The sequence below is a fragment of the Emiliania huxleyi genome (assembly GCF_000372725.1).
Source record: "Emiliania huxleyi CCMP1516 unplaced genomic scaffold EMIHUscaffold_293, whole genome shotgun sequence".
Taxonomy (NCBI): Eukaryota; Haptophyta; order Isochrysidales; family Noelaerhabdaceae; genus Emiliania; species Emiliania huxleyi.
This window is the reverse complement of record NW_005199828.1, coordinates 42670-43214: the sequence shown is the minus strand read 5'-3', so window position 1 is coordinate 43214 and position 545 is coordinate 42670. Positions and strand designations below refer to the sequence as shown.

Below are 545 nucleotides of genomic sequence, written 5' to 3'. Positions count from 1 at the left end.
GGGAGAGATGGGAAAGTTTTGGGGAGAGAAGGGGAGAGATGAGGAGAGATGTGGGGAGAGATGGGGAGAGATGGGGGGAGAGATGGGGGGAGAGATGGGGAGGCATGGGGAGATATGGGGAGATATGGGGAGATATGAGGAGGCATGGGGAGATGTGGGGCGATATGGGAGAGATATGGGGAGATGTGGGGAGATGTGGGGAGGCATGGGGAGATAGCAGGGACCTCTCGGCGAGCTCGCGTGCGTCACGCGGCGCGAAAGTGAGAACGTACTCCTCCTCCGAGGCGCCTAGCACCATACCTCCAGAGACTCGAACCCAGTGTGGGTTCGGTCCCGTGGCGGTCGGGGACGCCACCGCCCTCGGCGGGGCTCAGTAGCAGCCGCCGCAGCGCCATCGCGACGCATTGCAGCACAAGCGCCTGCGCCACGAACACGCCAGCCTCGGCGCGTGCAGGCGGTATCGTGCAGAGTCTTCCGAGCGCCGCGGGAAGACGGGGGAGATACGAGGACAGTGGAGTACAGGCGGAGCGCGGTCGAGTCGGCGA

The 545-nt window shown here is 64.6% G+C and overlaps 1 protein-coding gene across 1 annotated transcript in view; it reads right to left on the bottom strand.

The window, feature by feature from the left end:
• EMIHUDRAFT_458023 (hypothetical protein) overlaps positions 1-395 on the bottom strand; it is a gene marked incomplete at both ends in the record, with an annotated part of 927 nt that extends 532 nt beyond the window's left edge. Inside the window, one exon of the mRNA XM_005775781.1 lies at positions 296-395. Within this exon, the coding sequence (XP_005775838.1) occupies positions 296-395 (100 nt within the window). The remainder of the gene's footprint in view (positions 1-295) is intronic.
• Positions 396-545: the final 150 nt, after the last annotated feature.